Source organism: Manis javanica, chromosome 1 (genome assembly GCF_040802235.1).
Source record: "Manis javanica isolate MJ-LG chromosome 1, MJ_LKY, whole genome shotgun sequence".
In the NCBI taxonomy this organism is placed as follows: domain Eukaryota; kingdom Metazoa; phylum Chordata; class Mammalia; order Pholidota; family Manidae; genus Manis; species Manis javanica.
The window spans coordinates 71,267,361-71,273,360 of record NC_133156.1 but is presented as its reverse complement, the minus strand read 5'-3'; the positions used below and the strand labels follow the sequence as shown (position 1 = coordinate 71,273,360).

Below are 6,000 nucleotides of genomic sequence, written 5' to 3'. Positions count from 1 at the left end.
ATGTGTAATGTGTAAGGGGCCACTGGCGTCTCCAGCCGTGAAGCTGAAGTAACTTGCTGACAGCAGTCAGTGGGAATATAAATTGGATATAAATGACTATAACTTGTGTAGCACTCCATTCCTTCAACTACAGACAGAATTCACCACACAAATATTGTTAAGGATTTCCTGATGCTCATGAAGCTTTTGATATTGTTCATATTCCTGTGCACAGACTTTAAAATAACTGCTTTGGCAAATTACCATGGGCTGGGGCTAACCGGTTTAGGAAAACAAAAGGTACTAGCTAAAATCTGTTCAAAACTATCAGCCTATATTGATATACAGAGTGTTAACAAGGGCTTGGATGTAAGAGAGCAGAGAAAAATTGGAAAAAAAGGGATTTAATTTATTTTATAATCTTACAAAGGTTAAAACAATAACACCCAATTGCTATACATAAACAATAGGGAAACAGTGTTGAACAGAATAAATTTGTCAGAATAAACCGCGTCTTTCAAATTCACAAATGATATAAGAACTATTCAGTAGCAATTATCCTGTGCAGCAATGCTATCTTTGTAAACTCATTTGTTTCCTGCTATATACATTTGAAACACTTGTGCTTTTGCCTACACAAAGAAACAGTATTTATTAAAAGGTGCTACTTAAGTAAGAGACACAGGGCCTGGAGCCACAATCTGAAAACTGCAATTCAAATACATTGTTAGCTTGAAATATATATTTTTTTATTTTTAATTTTTAAAATTTTTCTTTTCTTAAGATTTGGACATACAAGACCCTTATTGTAACTCTAGGTATGAACAACTTAGAATTCAGTTATAAAGTAGATCCCTCTTAAAGCAGGTTAGTAACTGAAGTCTCAAAAAAACTTCTTTATTCTAAAGAGGACTTATCTCCGGAGTGCTTCACGGTGCAGCCCCTGAAGATGTCAGCATAACACAAACCTAGCGTGTGTATATTACAGACTCAGTGTGTATACACACAGACACACATATATAACATGGTATATATGCATCACACAGGTCTATTTGTACTATATAGATATATCTATAGCACATATAAAATATCTATTTCTAGGTGGGCTTTATTTGGATTTTCTCTTATCAAATACAAACAGTAACCATCTCTCACTCACTTTTTAAAACATTGGTATATTGATGATGTCTCATGGGAAACTTTCAAGCTTGTAGAGGTAACAACTAACTATACATTACTCTTCCTACACCCTTTCCACAATTATAGATATTTCCAACAATAGCCACATAAAAACAACTCTTATGAACCAAATACCACATGGTGTGCATTATGACTAACCGGTTCAATTAGAAATAAATTACTTTGTTCACCCTTCTCCTGTGTAGTAGCTTAATAACTAGTTGGTATGTACACTACTCATAGCATTATTTAAATAAATTGCTTCTGTAAGCATAGAAATTCCCATTAACAATTGATATACATTTCATATGATATACAATACATAAATACATTTGAATGCCCAGCATCTTCTTTCAGATAGAAAAACTTCCACAGTTATTTTGTCAATCCTGTGGGCTGAATCACTAAATTTGCCCAGAAACTCTGTTACTGATTCATTTTTCTTATTCCAGCAACTTAATGTTGAGTATAGAACAGGCTGGGTCATAGTGATGAAAATGTTTCCATGGCCTATTCACGTCAACAGCACAGTAACAACCATGTTCTCTGAAGGACAGGAATGTTTCACAATCACTGCCTGAGCACTGCCAGGTACAGGGTTAACTCATGAAAAAGAAATAAAAAATTAAAGCTGTGAACATATGATAGTCTCAAAAGGAAAAACCCCAGATATTTCAAGTATGTATTTAAAATGTGATTTTATCATGATCCCTTTTGCTCCTTATTGATTAAATCTCGATTCTTTTGTATTCTTGCTATTAGCCTTCTCTGAGCTCCTTGCCCTATCCCTGTAAGAAGGCCACAGTAGCTTGTGAAGCAGGAAGGTAGATGGAAAGGTATACAATAGGGAATGAAATAGTCATGTACAGTGTGTCTTCCTTGAACACTAAATGCCTTTAATTGAATTCATTCTTGAGTATTGAAAGTTCCCTGAGATGAACAAAAGTAGTCTCAGTCGATACTAAAGCCCTTTTTATATGCTGAGCATTTTCAGAATTGGGCAACGTATTTTAGAGAACACAAAGCACAGGGTAACAAAGCAATGTGAAGTTAAAAAGGCACCACTCAATGCATCTATGAGATAAACACCAATGTACGGAACAGTGAATGGCTGGGATGCTTTGCTGTGGCCCAGAATCATTTAAATACATTTGTTGAAAATGGAGAAAAATGGCAAGGTACCTGGATGCTTTTTTAAGACATACTTTTAATTCTGAGATGGATTTTACTTGTGAGAATTTACTTTTGACTTCAAAATTTCTATTGAATTCAAATAAAAGGCTACTCAGACAACATATCCATAAACAGTTGAAATTAAGGTTCTATAAATCACCTACTTTTGATCTGTTAGATAAATCAGACTTTTTAACTTTGTATTCAAAATGTACCTAATTCTTGCAAAAATTCCAAAAGACAAGAGGTTAATGATAAAAGTGCATCATGTCCTATCCATTTTCAGCTATGCATCTCCTTTATGCATTCAATTTTGTTTTCTTAGAGACACATGAATTCTCAGAAAATATAGTGTTCTGTATCCCTAGGTTTTACCATATTTTTTAAAATAATAGCACATATTATTAATATATTGAGAATTGTACTACTGTGACTATCCTCCATGATAACATATTTATATTCTCCATGATGTTTATGCTCTTTTCAGCCTGTATTCCCTAAGAAATAAAACACATGCATTTGCCGTGCTATTTCTTCTTTCCAGACCGGCTTCCCTAAGAAACAAGAAGTCATCTAAGCTGTGTCAGGCCAAGAGTAGAAGTGGGAATATAGCACTTCTGCTTTCTAAAGAAACAATTTACCATCAGAATTATCTACCAGAATTATACTACTACTACACCTGGTACTATAAATTACCAGAAACTGGCCTCCTGTTCAATTCTGTTATATGTTAAAATCACTTTATTACTAATCTCATGTGCTTCTTTTAAAACACATTAATGTGATAACATGCATAAATTTAACCACAGAAAAAATTGGTCAACTGAATTCATTTGAAGTACAAAATACTGACACACAGTTTCATTGTTAACCTCTTAAATTAATCATCTATTATGGAGACAACATTATTGTTGTTTTTGCACTAAGAAAATTTAATAATGCTAAAAAGAGCATACCCATCTCTCCATTTGAATAATAAGGGAAAAATAAAAAAATTGGAAATCACATTTCAGCCCTGTCAGTCTAACATTTATTTGGGGCAAAGTCTTCCACAAAATTATTATGAAATGTAAAATCTGTGGAAGTCTTCCTTCAAATAAAGAAAAGTTTGAGTTGGGAGAATTGAAAATATCTACATACCTTTCACATGAGTAGGGTAATAATGTATTAATACATTATTTTCATGAAAGGAGAATGATTTGCTGTGTAGAACATCAGTATAATCTTTGGTACAAAAGTACTTTTTTTTTTCTGCTGTTACCATGTCAGATGACATAAAACATCTTTCCTTCAGAATGGTTCAAGATTACCGAGTGGTACAATTTAGCTGGTACCTTCTACACAACTAGAAAAAGATCTGAAGGTTTAGAGCTGTGCAAAATAACATCTTTTTACAAAGTCATTGTGTGATTGTTCTTACAAAATACAAGAACTTTAAAAATGATTACTTGACAGTTATTTATCTCTTTTGTGTTTATCTCAGAAAGAATTTCTAAGCACCCCAAAACCCAAACCAAAAAAGATATCCCAGAAGACAAACAAAAGCAGATACGGAAACATGAAATTCATGATCAGATTAAGAGTCCTGACTGAAGGCATTTACTTGAGTTGTTTAACCTTGTGGATTTCACTGCTCAAACTGTTTCCATCTTGATTTCTGCTGACAAGGATGGTTTAATTTCCCCAAGGGCTGAGCTGTGTTCCTGGGTTGCTCTTCTCATGTGCTTGACGTTGCAGTGACAGCCGAACAGTGACGAACAGATTTGCTTCTCTAACTAATGACGAGTGCGTCGTTGGATCTTGTAAACACTACAGATTATACATTCAGACTGTGTTCTTAGTGGAAGTGGCACTTACTAGGACCCTTGAAGTCAAAATATTTCTTTTTTAGAGCACTTTGCAGGTATTTCATCAGCTGGTAGTGGATTTCTCATGAATATCCTTTATCACCTTTCAGATAATTGGCGGATGTTGAAACCCAATCTTGTTTTGGATCCTATTTTCAAATCTTAGGAAGCATCTTCAGAAGAGAAGTGCATATTGTTTGTATGTTTCCAAATGTGCTTATTGCTTTACACACTTCCCTGTTGTCAATTTCAGAGCTCCTCTGTTATGTAGCACATTTAATGTTTTGAATTCTAATGGCATTCTGTGAGGGCTTGCATTGGAAAAGTACCTATATTTTAAGTCATCATAGTAATGATATTTGACAGCTTTTCCATTCAAATCCTTAGGAAATGGCCAGAATCCATACAGGTGAATTTCATCACAGAATCTTGTGGCAAGTGTATACATGAGGAGACCTGTGCTGGGTCTTTTGATGGGAACTTTGTTTGTCAGCCAGTAACTGGGGTGGGGGAGAGAAGGGGGAGAAAAACACAGAAGAGAAGAATTTAGAGAAACACACAACATACCCTCTAGTGATTATGCTATGCAGAATTAAAGTAAATGAAATTTGAAAAGAATCTTTATGAATAACATTCAAAAGATTGCTGAGAAATAATATACTTCTTAAGCACTTAGGAAATTTAATGCATTTATTAATTTTTTTATTCATTATTTTCTTGTTTATTTTTGAGGCTATATAAATAGCCAGGGGACCTGGGATGATGGTAAATACGACTGTTGAATCTCATATTCAAAATAACTTATCAGCAAACATATTTATAATATAGAGAGCAGAATATTCTCAGAAGGTGTTAAATATGGCTACAAAAGGGACAGTAATTTGGTGAAGATTAAGTAATTCTCCTAGAAAAAGAGAATTGGAAACTACACCTATAGGTTTTCAAAATCTCTGATATTTCAATTAAAAGCCCTAACAAATAAAAATACTTTGCCTGTATTATACTAACTGACTTACTCAATTTCTATTGTCCAAGTCAGATTTTACTAAAGCTAATTAAAAATACTGCCTCAACCCACAGTAGAGCAACATAAAACAAATAGCACATAGTTGTAAATTGTTCACCAGTTATGCAGTTTAACATTTTGTTAAATAGGTAAAATTATTTTCAGTGCTGTTAAGTACTCCACACTATTCATTTTCAAAGGCAATACAATACTCTGAAAGGTTCAGATCGATCACTGTTGCTAAACTTTATTCATACAAACTGAATGAATGCTTTTCATGCTGAAAAGCATACAAACTCACAAGTTAAACATCACATTTGGCAGGGATGGGTTTGCGATGCTTCTAGGTATATTCATTATCTTATGTGGAAACAGCTAAAAAAAAAAGAGTGTAGATTTTCTCCACTTTCAAAACTGCCCAATTATAACTAGAAATAACATTAATAATGTGTTTTTTTTAAATTTTTGTTTTTTCCTATTATCTCTTATTTGGGGAAATACATACCGTGCCATCCAAATGTAAGGGAAGATTATGTTAGATTCTGGCCATCTGTATTTAAACACTTCTCTTAGATTTTACATAATATAGTTCCTTTTTTCCTATTAAAAATATTATTTTTGAAGCTTTTTAGGGGAGATAAAATATATCTAGGCTACTACATGTTGTTTAAAGAAATATTGGATTTTCCATCCTCTCTACAAATATCCAAAGAAGAGAAAATAAACTTATCCATTGCCCTTCCCTTTTTTCTGCCTGCTTTGAACCAGGATTGACTTTTCACATTTTTATTTTTTTTGTTGGGTGAAGGCCATGTG

The 6,000-nt window shown here is 33.5% G+C and overlaps 1 protein-coding gene across 1 annotated transcript in view; it reads right to left on the bottom strand.

The window, feature by feature from the left end:
- Positions 1–367: 367 nt before the first annotated feature.
- The window catches only part of ST8SIA4 (ST8 alpha-N-acetyl-neuraminide alpha-2,8-sialyltransferase 4), an 81,193-nt gene continuing 75,560 nt past the window's right edge, over positions 368–6,000 (bottom strand). Inside the window, exon 6 of the mRNA XM_037011962.2 lies at positions 368–4,678. Within this exon, the coding sequence (XP_036867857.1) occupies positions 4,396–4,678 (283 nt within the window). The 3' untranslated portion in view covers positions 368–4,395. The remainder of the gene's footprint in view (positions 4,679–6,000) is intronic.